The 14,966-nt window shown below is 42.5% G+C and overlaps 1 protein-coding gene across 2 annotated transcripts in view; it reads right to left on the reverse strand.

The window, feature by feature from the left end:
* NPR3 (natriuretic peptide receptor 3) overlaps positions 1-2,220 on the reverse strand; it is a 94,688-nt gene extending 92,468 nt beyond the window's left edge. The window contains exon 1 of one of the 2 annotated variants that reach the window (XM_066602474.1): positions 1,161-2,220. In XM_066602474.1, coding sequence (XP_066458571.1) covers positions 1,161-1,836 — 676 coding nt within the window. In that variant the 5' untranslated portion in view covers positions 1,837-2,220. The remainder of the gene's footprint in view (positions 1-1,160) is intronic. The other variant, XM_066602475.1, reaches the window with a different exon arrangement.
* Positions 2,221-14,966: the final 12,746 nt, after the last annotated feature.

The following is a 14,966-nucleotide window of genomic DNA, read 5'->3' on the forward strand; positions in this document are numbered from 1 at the left end:
TCAGTTTACTAGAATGATTAGTGGCTTCACTGAGACCTCTGAAGGTTTAATATTCAGCTGCTGGAATATAAAGGGTTATCATTACAGATGTAGCAGACCCCAGTTTCTCACTGGACTCTCATTATTTGTGCATCTACCGTAATTCTTTGCAAAACCAGAGAAAGCACACTTATCGAGCCAGACAACAAACTCAGCTTTACTACATCACTAGTAACAAATATCTGGTACTGTAGCAAGAGACAATTGTTGCACTGTACAGGTGACTGCGGCCATATCAGTTTACTATGGTGATGGTTTCTTCCAGGAGACTTACAATGTTAATATTCTACAGGCTATACATAAAGTATTACAGATGGAGCAGAGACAAGTTTCTCATTAACTTTGCATTATTTGTGCATCCAGATCTATGCAAGACCAAAGAAAACTCACTTCTGCCAAATGGCAAACTCAGCACTACTAGATCAGTAGTAACAAACATCTAAAGACAATTGTTACACTTTACAGATGACTCGCACTCCTTTACAGCCATGTAGAGTAATAGTTTATTCCAGAAGACTTGCAAAGGGTTAATGTTTACAGATGTAGCAGACCCACATTTCTCATTGACTTTGCAAAACCTGAGAACCCCCATTTTATCATGCCAAAAGGACAAACTCAGCTTTACTACATTAGAAGTAAAAAAATACCTACAGACAAGACAGGCAATCAGCTGCCATGATACATAAAGTATTGCTATTACAGATGTAGCAGACCCGAGTTTCTCGTTGGCTTTTTCGATGCATCCATATCACTCGCAGTCCTATGCAGAGCCACAGAAAACCCACTGATGGCAAACTCGGTGGTTGTGCATCACTAATGATTCATTAGTAACAAATATCTGGTTCTGTAGCAAGAGGCAGTTGTTACATTGTTGCACTGTAGTCTGCAGGTGAATTGCACTGATTTACAGTCATGTCCACTTCATATGGTGATGGTTTCTTCCATGAGACTTGCAAAGGGTTAATGTTTTACTGCTATAATACATAAAGTATTTCAGATGTAGCAGAGCCCAGTTTCACATGGACTTTGCATCATCCGTACAGTCAGGTCTATGCAAAAGAAAAGAAAACATATGTATGCCAAATGACAAACTCAGCTCAGCTGCATCAGGGGCCACTTACCTCTCTCCTTATTCTGGATGGAGTGGATGATGTCCTCCACGTCCACATGCTTGGCCTCGTCGAAGTTGTGCACGACCATGTGGTAGCCTTCCTCCTTGAAGGCAGTGTGGACTCCCTCCACCGTGAAGTAGCAGTTGCGCTCCACATTGTCGTCACTGTACAGCAGCGCGGCTCTGCTCCACTTGTGGTAGCGGAACATGGCCAGGAACATCTCCCCCATCTTGGTGTAGGCAGGTGCCACCCTGGTGAGGTGGGAATACTCATCCACCTTCTGCATGAAACCTGTAGCCAGTGCCCCGGCGGAGATCATGGGCAGCTTCCAGTGTGATGCCAGCCTTGCCACCGGGGCAGCCGCATATTCACACACTGGCCCCAGCACCACATCTGGCTTCTGCTCCTTCAGGGCTGTGTCCACCAGACTGAAGAGGGCTTGGTTGCCACAGTCTGAGTCTCTGTAAGTGGCATTGAAGGTAAAGCCTGGCAGCAGACTGGCATTGCTCTCTACAGATCTTAGGGCATAGTCTATGGCTGGCTGCACCCGGTGTATGGAGAACATGTACTTGTCATCCTTGGGTAAGATCACTAACAGGTTCACTTTTTTATCCTCCAATGGGCTGCTCTTTACTAGGACCACCAAAGCCACCACCAGGAGGTCCAAGAGGAGAGAAGAGGGCATTCTTAAAGACAACGTGCTACCACCCCTCCAGGTGTTCTTCAAAGTGCTACCACCGTTTCAGGTGTTCTTCACCTCTGCAACAGCCCCCTGAACTCTACTCCTCCTCCAGGTGTTCTTCACCTCTGCAGCAGCCCCCTGAGCTCTGCTACTCCTCCAGGTGTTCTTCACCTCTGCAGCAGCCTTCTGAAGTCTGCTACTCCTCCAGGTGTTCTTCACCTCTGCAGCAGCCAACTAGGTGGGGATGTAGTGTGCAGCACCCCTGACCTCTGCTATGCTGTTAGGCTTCTCTAAGGTAACAGCAGGCTGCTGGCTTCTCATTGATCTTATTGATTCTTCTTCTTCCTTACTATATCCTCTCTTTAAATAGTGTGGCAGCCAAGCCTATTACCACACATGGAGCACTCAGGAAGGTTTTTTTTTTCTCAAGAGTTACTCATTAACATTCCTACGTCATTTCTCAGACATCCGCCTCTTTCTTAAAGCTGTACACACCACAGCCTGCAGCAGCAAAAAAAAGCAAAAAAGCAAAAAAAAAGTCTTGACATAAATCCAAGCACCAAAAAAGTCACCAGAACCTAAAAAAGGTGATTAGAACCTTGACTGCTGTTGCAACATGAGATAGTGACAGAGCAGAGAGGATCCCCTATAGGCACTTATAGGAATCCATACATTTCTTGGTATGCAGGAATCTGTAAAATAATAGAAAAGCATGTGGAGAATGTAAAACACTTCACATCCACATTCTCCAGTGCGCTTATTGACACAGTGATTTCATTGCCTGCTGCTGCTAGAGATATTAGCAGTGGATTTAGAGAGATTTGAGTTATTTGACTATTGCTATCGAGATGTAGCAGAGCTGGGTTTATTATTTGTGAGTAGGAAATGCATTCAGTTAAGGTGATAGAGTAAGAATAGCTGGAGGATGTTGTAGAGAGCTGGATTTGTTGTATAACACTATCATGACTCACTGTGGGATGTGGCAGAGCTGAATTTGTCATTTATTATTATATAACATAGTAGATATAGCTGTGTGATGCTAAAAGCTGAATTTTACATGCAACACTAATAAGTTTATATTCCTGTGGGATGTAGCAGAGCGGAGTTAGTTAATTAACACTATGATAAGTTACTAAGATAATGTAGCAGATATATAGCTGTTTGATGTCGCAGAGCTAAATTTGCGCTCTAACACTATGATGACTCACTATTAAGATAGATCTGTGCAATGTAGCAGAGCTGAGTTTGTCAATTTAGAATAGCATAACTCATTAAATTAAGAATAGCTGTGAGATGGTGCAGAGCTGAATTTATCATTTAACACTAGGATAGTTTACTGAGTTAAGATAATATGCATGTTGGATATAGCAGAGCTGAATTTGTATTAAAACATGATAATTTGTTTTATCTTAACCTGTGAAACGTAGAACAGCTGAACTTGACATGATAGTATAGTAGGCTACAGATTCCGCAAAATTGACAAAAGGCACTCTAACGGAATTAGAGTTGCGCACAATGGCACGTTACGCTGTTAATGGAGCACGCCATTCTAACACAGTGTTAGTGCAATCACTAGCATCCTGTTTGTCAAGTTAGTCATTGCTACATCTGTAGCTATGAGATGTTCAGAGCTGTATTTGTAATGGAGGCCTCCAGCACACTAGTGTATTTGGGTCCATGTTAATTCACGAACAGCACACAGACCCATTGTAGTCTATGGGGCTCTACACTGATGGTCCATATGAAAAAACTTATTGCATGTCCTATTCTTGTCCTTAACATGGAGGAGGATTAAGAACACGCAAATGCATGTTAATGTGCGGGCTGTCCATATATCAGACAGCACACGGACTGATGCAACACTCACACGCGGCAAGCGTGCAACTGGGCTTAAGACTATAACACCTCACTAAATTAACATAATATGTGGGTATAGCTGTGGGATGTAGCAGAGTTGAATTTTACATTTAACACTATGATAAACTCACTATGATAGCAGATGTAGCAGAGCTGAGTTGGTCATATATGGATGTTTAGTCCTGTGCAGGCATTTAGCTTACTGGGGTTGCATTATTTGGGGATATGGTAGGTTGCCTGGATGTAAAACCTCATGCATCATAATATAATGGTTGTGCCATGTGACAGATACAGCCCACTACATTTTGTTGAGTCATACAGATCATGTACAAACTCGACACTGCTACATTTGTATATTGATTGTGTCCTCAGAATGCTCTTAGATAATGAGTAAGTTTAGTTTTTTCCTGCAGTCCTATGTAAAACCACAAATGTGCTGCAGCAAATGAGAAACACAGCTCTGTAAACCTACTAAATTCTTTACTTATAGCCTTATCAGAGTGCACCAATAATACATAGGTGTAGCAGAGATGACTTTGCTATAGGACAGCACTCATGATGCTGATATTGCAATATCTTATCTCTTCTAATAGGACTGCAATAAAATTGCGGTATTACAATAAACCAACAAAAGAGCCTCTAACTACTGAAATGACGCATTCAGCTCTGCTACATCTAATCATTTTCTAGCTCTTTTTGTTGGGAAATGAATGAGTTTCTGCATTGAATTGTTAGAATGAGTGAATCTACTCACAGGGGCCGGCCTGGAATCCCTGCAGCTTCTGGTATGTTTCATAGCACTGAGTAGAATTAGTGCTTGGTGTGTATTGCAGCGTGGTCTGTCTGTGTGGAACATTCTTTGGGAGAACTGTTTTCACACTCTTATCTAATGAAGTTGGAATGAAAAGCCGTAGTGAGTGAGTGGCACTTGGAACACGCGGTCACTTTGTACAAAAATAAACAATTTTTTTCAGGGGGGGAAAAATGGAATTTTGAAGTAACGACAAGAAAAACAAGTAAATAAATAAAAACAAAAATACTTGGCTTTGTTTCCAGAAGGTATTCGCCTTACAAGAGGGTGAAAGTTCTCGGCCTATGAATAATCATCTGAGAGGCTGCAGTGGAGCTGACTGAAGCTCTTGTTTCTCTGGGAATCTCACTGGAGAGGTAGAGGAGGAGCTGGGATTACAGTGTGTGCACTCATTCCTCAGTTCCAGCTCCTACAGATATTCCTATGGAAATCTCCATGTAGAGGAGATACAGATGTAGCAGAGCCGAATGCGTTCTTTAACTCTTTTGGAAGCTGTGGAGTGGGAGTAAAGATACTGTGGTAAATTAACCTGCTTTTCTATGTCATGTTACCATCAATTTATCAAGATGAGCTATAATAAACTTAGCTCTGCTACATCTGTGGACATATTACTGTGCGTCCATTTGAGGTGGAGGAGAAGGCCTGTGGTTTTATTAAATCTAAATTTGAAGTTCATTTTTATTTAAATCAAAAAGTTTCCATTTTATTCCCATTTTTTCTGTTTTATCACATTCTAAGAAAGCTGGGTGACAACCAAAATGGCTCTCAGAATCTTGAAGAACAAATCTATCAAGTTTTGCAGTACTAGAAAGATAAACATGAGATAGATAGATAGATGATAGATAGATGGATAGATAGATATGAGATAGATAGATAGATAGATAGATAGATAGATGATAGATAGAAAGATAGATAGATATGAGATAGATAGATAGATATGAGATAGATAGATAGATAGGAGATAGATAGATATGAGATAGATAGATAGATAGGAGATAGATAGATGATAGATAGAAAGATATATATGGGATAGATAGATAGATAGATAGATAGATAGATAGATAGATAGATAGATAGATAGATATGAGAGAGATAGATAGATAGATAGATATGAGATAGATAGATAGATAGATAGATAGATAGATAGATAGATAGATAGATAGATAGATAGATATGAGATAGATATGAGATAGATATGGGATATTAGATAGATAGATAGATAGATAGATAGATAGATAGATAGATAGATATGAGATAGATAGATAGATAGATGGATAGATAGATAGATATGGGATAGATAGATAGATATGAGATAGATAGATAGATAGATAGATAGATATGAGATAGATAGATAGATAGATATGAGATAGATAGATAGATAGATAGATAGATATGAGATAGATAGATATGAGATAGATAGATAGATAGATATGAGATAGATAGATAGATAGATAGATATGAGATAGATAGATAGATATGAGATAGATAGATAGATATGAGACAGATAGATAGATAGATAGATAGATAGATAGATAGATAGATAGATAGATAGATAGATAGATATGAGATAGATAGATAGATAGATAGATATGAGATAGATAGATAGATCTAACAGAAAATCTGTCTTTGTTGTCCATAGTAACCAATCACAGCACAGCTTTCTTTTACCACTGCAGTATAAGAAATGAGAGCTGCGCTGTGATTGGTTGCTATGGGCAACAGAGACAGATTTTCTGCTTTCATAAGGGTGACTACCCACTACAGTTCTTTTTCACTGCTAAATTCGCAGTGTTTTTTCTCTCCAGGGGTCTATGGGACTTGTTAATGTTAAAGTAGCATCGCGCAAAATCGCGATTTCGCCACGATGTGTTTTTAACATTAGAAAGCCCCATAGACACCTGGAAAAAAAAACGCAGCAAATACGCAAACGCTAGTGGGTAGTCACCCTTAGGCTGCATTCACACAAACGTATATCGGTTTGGTTTTCACGCCGAGCCAATATACGTCATCCTCATCTGCAGGGGGGGGGGGGGGAGGATCGAAAAGCCAGGAGCAGGAACTGAGCTCCCGCCCCCTCTCTGCCTCCTCTCCACCCCTCTGCACTATTTGCAATGAAAGGAGGCCGGATGGGCGGGGCTAAGTGCCGAGAATTATCCCCCATATTGACACAACATTAAAAGTGCTCCCTCTTGTTGCCCCATCAGTAATAATGATCCCTCTTGTTGCCCCATCAGTAATAATGATCCCTCTTGTTGCCCCCATCAGCAATAGTGCTCCCCCTTCTTGCCCCCAACAGTAATAATGATTCCCTTTGTTGTCCCCATCAGTAATAATGATCCCTCTTATTGCCCCCATCAGCAATAGTGTTCCCGCTTGTTGCCCCATCAATAATAATGATCCCCCGCTCCCTCTTATGCTGTATAATTAAAAAAAAAAAACAATATACTCAACTCTTTTACTGTCTAAGTTGCTCCTCTCCAGTTGTCCTTCCTGACTTCTGGGTTGCCCAGTCACTCATGACCGCTGTGTCCAATTGGCCACAGTACCCACATACATCATAGCACATGACCGTGCAAGATAGATAATGTGAGGAGAGCAGCCATCACAAATGTGCACCACGGCGCCAATCATTTCAGTGGGTCGCTGGAGATGGTGGAGTACAAGTGCTCACTAATCTCTGGTGGTGCCATAGACATCACATAAGCAGTGGTGCGCATGTGTGACCACTGGTGCCTTCACTTCAGGACAAGCTGGAGCCCTATTCTTCGGACTGGTGGTCAGACTCACACCAATCACAAATCAGCGAGTTATCCCATGGATATCCTGCGGATAGAGGTAAGATGCTTGGTGGGACGACCCCTATCAATAACATGTTCTTATTGGAGTGCACCAGTGAAGAAATGAAGGAGTACTAGTAATAACATCAGAGAGACGCTATGTCACCAGATGCTTCATATGTTATGTAACATCTATGTATCTACACACGGATCAGCGTAAAACCACTGCCAGGTGAAGTGAATAGCACTTAATTAATGGTGCCAATTAACAATTAACTGGTGGCAATTGCACCTGGTGGGGATGGGGGGGGGGGGGAGAATATATCAGGCAGCAAGTGATCAGTCAATAAGTTGACATGTTGGAAGTATGAAAACTAGACAAGTGTGCGGATCTGAGCAGCTGTCACAAGGACCAAATTGTGATGTGTAGACGACTGTTTAGAGCATCTCTAGATATTGATCAGAGAGCCCATGTGACCCCTGTCCACAGCCAAAAGTGCCTCCAATGGACATGTGAGCACCAGAACTGGACCATGGAGCAATGGAAGAAGGTGGCCTGGTCTGATGAATCATGTTTTATTTCATGTTGGCGGCCGGGTGCATAACTTATCTGGGGAAGAGATAACACCAGGATGCACTATAGGAAAAAGACAAGCTGGTGGAAGCAGTGTGGTGGGCAATGTTCTGCTAGGTACTTATCCTGCCATCATGTGATGTGACACATACCCCCTGCCTAATATTGTACAGAAAAAAATCCCCCTTTCATAGCATCATGGCAGGGATTCCCTAATGGCAGCGCCCTCTATCAGCAGGGTAATGCATAGCAGGAACTGTTCAGAAACATGACAAAGAGATGAAGGGGATGACTTGTCCTCCAAATTCTCAAATATCAATATGATCATCTGTGATTTGTGCTGGGGAAGCAAGACCAATCCACAGAGCAGCTTACAAGACTTGATGCTGCCACCATGTGCCAGGACACCTACAGAGGGCTTGTGGAGTCCAGTGTTGCAGTGTTAGAATCAAGCAATACAAAGATCTATTGGAAAGTCAGCTTAAAGGGGTTGCCTGAGATTTAAAACAAAATCCAGTGGGAGAATGAAAGTCCCTACTGCTTTAATCCCCAAAGAAGCTGCTGAAATCACGTGCCGTTCATCGTGCATGTGAGCAGCTAATCACCGCAGTCATGTGACATTCATGGCAGTAGCCTGTGATTAACTTAGTGGTCTTGAGCACAATGAATAGTACATGACTGCTACAACGTCTTCCTGGATCGGAATGTCAGGGACCAGAGGCGTAACTTGTAGTTTCTGGACCCCAATGCAAAATCTGTAATAGGGCCCCCAACTCTAATTCTTTAGGGCACGGTCACACGAGCGTAGGCGTATTTACGTTCGCACGTGCGCAGCGTTTAATCGCCGGAAAGAACTTTTTCGGCAATCATGACCAGAGCTAGAAAGCGTATTATCGTTTGTTCCTACTTTGCAAACTATCTTTTCGGCCATCGAATATGCGTTGGCGCGTATTTCGGTCGCATATGTTCCGTCTTTTTTTCGGGTTGCCGTTTTTACGCGCTGTAAAATCGCCCGTGCGAACGAATACATTGGAAACCAACGCCTCAGATGGTCACGTTTATACGATTGGGCGCAAAAACGCGCCGTTTATGCGCTCGTGTGAACGCACCCTTATTCAAAGTACTGGGCTCCCTATATGGAGAAGAGAGGCCTTATGGGCCCCCTAAGGCTCCTGGGCCCGAGTGCAACCGCATCCCCTATAGTTACGCCCCTATTAGGGACTGGGGCTCCTGTGAGAGACTGGAGGGGGCATTTTAGGAGGTGTGTATGGCTTATTTTTCTATTATAAACCACTCCCCACCTAGAGAATTTTTTTAAATCTTGGAAACCCCCTTTAATCGCTGCCATATAAGTTTATATGTTACATAGTTGATAAGGTTGAAAAAAGGCACCGATCCATCGAATCCAACCTACTGTATAATCCAACCGCGTTGATCCAGAGGAGGACAAACCAAGGCCAATTAGGAAGGGAAGGGGGGGCTTCTCAGCTGCAAAAAGTGTACAACTACCACTCCCTCTATAACCTTAATGGTAACAGTGTGCTGACTTGTTTCATAATCCATTGGGGGGTCTGGATCCCAACTCTCCCCAGTTCTGGGCTATTTTAACAACCAGTTTTGGAGAAGTGGCTGCATCACAATATTGTTCCAAAACTGGAGGATCTCTTTAAATGGTATAGACAACTGTTCTACATTAAAACAATACTGCCACCTAGTGGAAAGATTCTAAAACTACAAACTGTTACATTGCTGCAAGCAAGGATGGTGAGCTTTGAATTTCTTTTTCTCTGGTTGCTTTTTTGCTGCTTTTCACTCATTTTCAGCAAGCTTCTAATTAGATTTCTGATTGGACATACTTGACCACAGACATTATTGGGGAATCTGCTGTCATATAATTGCAGTTCAGCCTGACATCCCTATAAATATTTCCAGTGCTGTACAGTAGGGGTCCTGTTACACGGGATGATTTTTGCCCCGAAGTACTCAGCACTAATTGAGGAGCACTTTGATCAGCACTCACTTTTCTTCTTACATCGGCCAAGAATCGCAGATATGAGGACGATTGTACCATCCTTTGTCCCCATAGGCCAGCTGTACATCTCTCTCTTCACACGAGGACATGCACAGCCAATCAGCGGGCATTTTTATGCTTGCTGAAAATCAACAATTGGCCATTCATCAGCTGATCATTCTCCTTTTACACGACCAGTAAGGCGGACAATCGTTGAGTCCTGTAAAAGGGTCTCAACATGTCCAGTGAAACACAAACAAAATTAGGATTCTCACATGGCTTTGATGGCACCATATATAAGTTTAACCCCTTAAAGCCCAAGCCATTTTTAATCATTACAACTAGAAGCAATTTGTGTTTTTTGTGTTTCCATGCATTCCAATGAACAAAACAGTTTAGGGTTTTTTTTTATGTACGTCTGAGGTCTATTTTTTTTATTTTTCTTTTTTTTAATTTGTGGAACCAGATGTACCTTCTAGGCTCAAGGGCCTTTTACACTGGCCAATTATCAGGCCCTGTAAAAGGGCCAAAGAACGAGAAAACACTCATTTGTCGGCTGTTCGTACATAAAAGTGCTCAGAGATCACATCTCCCTATGTGAACAGGTAGATAGATGTAACAGTCTGGGATCGTGCAATCATGTTGCATGGGCATGCTGTCTGTATAAAAGGACCCTTATTATTTTTCACTAAATATAATTTAGCATTTGGGGGGTGGGACTGAAATAAAAAAAAAATACAATTTTGCCACTGTTATTTTTTTCTTAATGTCATAAAATGGTATTTTCAAACAGGCATTGTGGCAGGACAGATCTAGGGGCCTTAATTAGGCCCCGAATTGTCATATAAAACAAATAATCACGATGCCAGGACTGACTGACAATGGTGCCTACAGGAGCATGTGATCATGCCTTTGCTGCTCACTTAGATGTTTTTTTTGTAGAGTGGACTGCGCTAGAATCCCTTTCCATGAGGTAACTATGAAAAGTTGTCAAAAACTTTCTTATGATAGTCCATAATGCAGAATAAGGCACAGGTACCCGCCATGCGTTACTGCTGGTATGAAAACTTGTAAAAACATGAACATAGCACCCCACAAAGCAGATGGGTATAGTTTGCACAAACTTCTTAGGCTCTGGCGGATCACGTGAAAACGATGTGCAGGCCTGAGATGCTCCGGGGTCTCTACGGCTCTAAGAGCAGCTTGCCTTTAGCTTGTTGATGCCTTCTTGCCTCAGCGTGGTCATCAGATTTTTGAGCTCTAGTCACTTTTAAAGCTCAAGCTCTGAATCGCGCTTGCGCGGCATATTAAAAGAAGGAAACCAATTCTTACACAGCTGAGGTAAAATAAAAGCTGCACTGTGATTGGTTGGTATGGGCAGCACAGATTTTTTAAAAATGTTAATCCCTGTTAATGTGTCCTTCGTTCAAGTTTTAATCCCGGGCAACACCGAATATCCCTGCTAGCTTAATAATTACATATGTGCGACAACAGCGTCTGCCCTCACGTGTCCGCCCGTTTGTATAGGCATAGCTTATGATGTGCACCCTCTTCCCCAAATCAAAATCTCTTCAGCAGTTTAGCTGTGAAAAGGTAACAAATAGACGGATAGAGTTACTTTCGCATGGATTAGCTCCTGCGCAGGTCTGTTTTGTCTATTGTCAGACCCCAACAAGTTTCGCGCGAACTCTACATAAACAATTTTATGAAATATCAAAATGGTAAGTAATTTCTAGGTCTATTATATGTATTACGTACACAATCTGTGTAAAGTGGATTATGTCATTTACAGAACACCTAAATGTTGATGATGACCTATGTAACAATGTTCTCCAGGGGGTGGGGGCAGCAACGACACTCTGGACTCGAAGGTGCCTAAAACTTACTTCAGTTTTTATTTTTAGTTCACTCCAGGCAAAAGGCAACAAAAAGTCCATGTAACACAACGTATGCAACGCTGCACCACGCAGGGTGCTCAGAGCTTTCTTTGGGTCCTGCTGTGCAGTCGTATTCCCACCTCAGGCTGTCAGACTCTGACTCCAAAGACCTGCAGCCTTTTATGCCCCAGTAATGGGGTCAGTGCCTACAGCTGAGCTGAGAACCAGGGTGAAGTTATGGACTGGATCTTCACACTGTCCAGACTAAGAGCCTGGGAGGGAGATATACTCCATCCACAACTTCACCCTTTAACTGCCTACATATCTCCCCCTCTTCTCCAGACCGGCGGGCTGGGCCTTTTTGGTGACCAGACAATGCACCCTAGACAAGGTATCAGCATTACCTTGTGACTTGCCTGGTCTATATTCGAGGGTGAACTTGAAGTTCTGAAGCAAAAGAAACCACCTCATCACTCTCACATTATTTTCCTTATTTTGCTTCATCCAGGTCAAGGGGGCATGGTCTGATACCAATTTGAACTTTCTCCCTAAAAGCTAGTACCTTAATGCTTCCAGTGCCCATTTTACTGCTAAACATTCACGTTCAACAATAGCGTAATTCTTCTCCACAGGAGATCGCTTCCGGCTTAAATACAGTACTGGATGTTCTTCCCCATTTATGGACTGGGACAACACTGCACCCAACCCTACATTAGAAGCATCCGTCTGCACAATAAACTCTTTCGAGAAGTCGGCCGTTATCAATACTGGCTGTTGGCAAAGGGCAGACTTTAAAATGTTGAAAGGCCTACTCGGGCTCGGTTGTCCATGCCACCATTACCGACTTGCCCCCTTTCGTCAAGTCTGTAAGTGGTGCTGCAATGGAGGCAAAATTAGGCACGAACCTACGGTAGTACCTGGTCATTCCTAAAAAAGCTCTGACCTGTTTTTTTATTAAAGGTCTAGGCCATGCCTGTATGGCCTCTACGTTGTTGACCTGGGGTTTAATGACGCCATGGCCAATAACATAGCCAAGGTACTTGGCTTCCTCCAGGGCTAGTGCACATTTTCCAGGGTTTAAGGTTAAACCTGCCCCTTTTATGGCATCCATGACCGCCTGTACCTTCCCAAGGTGACTCTCCCAATCGGTACTATAGACTACGACATCGTCTAGGTACGCGGCAGAATAGTTACGGTGAGACCTCAAAATCCGATCCATTAACCTTTAAAAGACGGCATGTCTTTGTACTGAAACAAGCCCTCTGAGGTTGAGAAGGTCGTTTTCTCCTTGGCCTTGTCAGTCAGAGGTATTTGCCGGTACCCTTTGGTAAGGTCAAGTGTGGTGATATGTCTGGCATTACCCAGTCTCTCAATAAATTTATCAACCCTGGGCATGGGATATGCATCAAATTTGGAGATTTCATTTAACTTCCTGAAATCATTGCAAAACCTCCAAGTACCATCTGGTTTGGGGACTAACACAATGGGGCTTGACCACTCGCTTTTTGATTCCTCTATCTCTCCTAATTCCAGCATGCACTTAACCTTGGCAGAAACCGCTTCCTAACGTGCTTCTGGAATCCTATACGGTTTTACGTTTACCTTCATCCCGGGTTCAGTTATGATATTCTGTTTTATGATGTGTGTACGACCGGGCTGGTCAGAGAATTTGTCTCTGTTTCTTTGCAGGAACTTTTTTGCCTTCTGCCGTTGGCACACCGAGAGGGCCTCACCTACTCTAACATTGGGCAGGGAGGGCTGCGGCCCACCCCTCCTGATGCTTGAGGTAGGCCCACCCCTCCCAATGCTTGAGGTAGCCAAAGCTTCTCTATCCTTCCAGAGTTTTATTAAATTAACGTGGTACACCTGATACGGCTTCCTTTTCCCCGGCTGATGCACTCTAAAGTTTATGTCGCCTACCTTCTCAACGATTTCGTAGGGACCCTGCCATCTAGTGAGGAATTTACTCTCTACAGTAGGCACCAAGATGAGAATTTGGTCACCAGGACTAAAAGTTCTCACCCTGGCAGAACGATTGTACACTCTGCTTTGGGCCTCCTGTGCCCTCAGCAAGTGTTCCCTGACAATGGGCATTACAGTATTAATGTGGTCCTGCAGCTGAGCCACGTGCTCTATGACACTCCTATAGGGAGTAGACGCGGTCTTCCAGGTTTCTCCAGCTATATCCAACAACCCTCTGGGGTGCCGACCATGTAGCAACTCAAATGGCGAGAAGCCTGTGGTACTTCCCGTATGGAGAACATGAGATAAGGTAACAGACGGTCCCAGTCCTGGCCATATTTCTCTACTACCTGCTTTAGCATTTGCTTCAGGGTCTTATTGAACCTCTCTACCAACCCATCCGTCTGAGGGTGGTATACTGAGGTTCATATGTGATCAATTTTAAAGAGTTGGCACAATTCTTTCGTTACTTTGGACATGAACGGGGTCCCTTGGTCTGTGAGGATTTCCTTGGGAAGGCCTATTCTGGAGAACATAAGGGACAGCTCTCGTGCAATGTTTTTGGCAGTAGGGCTTTTTAACCCCTTAGTGACAAAGCCTGTTTGCGCCTTAGTGACGGAGCCAAATTTTGGAAATCTGACATGCGTCGTTCAACGTAGCATAACTCCGTAAAGGCTTTACATATCCAAGTGATTCTGACATTGTTTTTTCGCCACATGTTGTACTTCATTTGGATTGTAAAAAGAGACCGATATAATTTGTGTATATTTATTAAAAGTACCAATATTGGAAAAATTTTGAAAAAATTGTCATTTTTTCAAATTTTCAACTGTAATATCTCAAATATGTCCAAACATACTGTACAAATTTTTGATAAGATATATATTTCCATCTGTTTACTTTATTCTGAATGCACACTTGAAAAATTTTCGTGTTTTTTTTAACCATTTAGAGGACTTACAAATTTAACATTACTTTTCAGCATTTTGAGGAACACTTTGTTTTCCTGCACCAAGCCAAGTTTGCAAAGGCTTATGAGTGTCAGAATAATAGATACCCCCCCCAAATGACCCCATTTTAAAAACTACACCCCTTAATGTATTCACTGAGGGGGGTCATGAGTATTATTTCAGGAATTAATTCAATTTAGAGGAGAAAAAATAAAATTTCATAGTTTTGCAAATATGTCATTTTAAAGATATATTTTTTCCTATAGAACCCATGAAAATGAGGATTTACACCCCAAAATGGATACCCCCGTTTC

This window comes from Eleutherodactylus coqui, chromosome 5 (genome assembly GCF_035609145.1).
Source record: "Eleutherodactylus coqui strain aEleCoq1 chromosome 5, aEleCoq1.hap1, whole genome shotgun sequence".
NCBI classification, from domain to species: Eukaryota; Metazoa; Chordata; class Amphibia; order Anura; family Eleutherodactylidae; genus Eleutherodactylus; species Eleutherodactylus coqui.